Source organism: Penaeus monodon, chromosome 24, assembly GCF_015228065.2.
Source record: "Penaeus monodon isolate SGIC_2016 chromosome 24, NSTDA_Pmon_1, whole genome shotgun sequence".
Classification (NCBI taxonomy): Eukaryota; Metazoa; Arthropoda; class Malacostraca; order Decapoda; family Penaeidae; genus Penaeus; species Penaeus monodon.
The window spans coordinates 37,935,873-37,936,214 of NC_051409.1; the positions used below are offsets into that span (position 1 = coordinate 37,935,873).

General features: G+C 40.6%; 1 protein-coding gene across 1 annotated transcript in view; it reads left to right on the forward strand.

The window, feature by feature from the left end:
- The window catches only part of LOC119588783 (phospholipid phosphatase 2-like), a gene marked incomplete in the record, with an annotated part of 69,865 nt that overhangs the window by 64,194 nt on the left and 5,329 nt on the right, over nt 1–342 (forward strand). Inside the window, 1 exon segment of the mRNA XM_037937427.1 lies at nt 151–305. Within this exon segment, the coding sequence (XP_037793355.1) occupies nt 151–305 (155 nt within the window).

Below are 342 nucleotides of genomic sequence, written 5' to 3' on the forward strand. Positions count from 1 at the left end.
ACATAATTATATGTGCAAAATATTCATTAAAAAGCATAAAAAAATAAATATTTCTCAATACACACATCGATACTAAATTACACACGATCGATACAAATTACCTCCAAGCATTTCCAGGATATAAAGCTAATTCTCTCATGTCCATCTCAGTGGCGGCAGCCTTGGCTTTGACCTTGCTGGGCGTGGTGAATCCAGCCAGTACCAAGATATCATGTGATGACCCTTCTATCAGGATGCCCTACAGTGGCGACACCATCACCGTTACCATGCTTATTGTGGTCACCCTCATCGTCCCATTTTTTGTTGTGAGTATCGACCTTTTATGGAGATCACATCATTCGC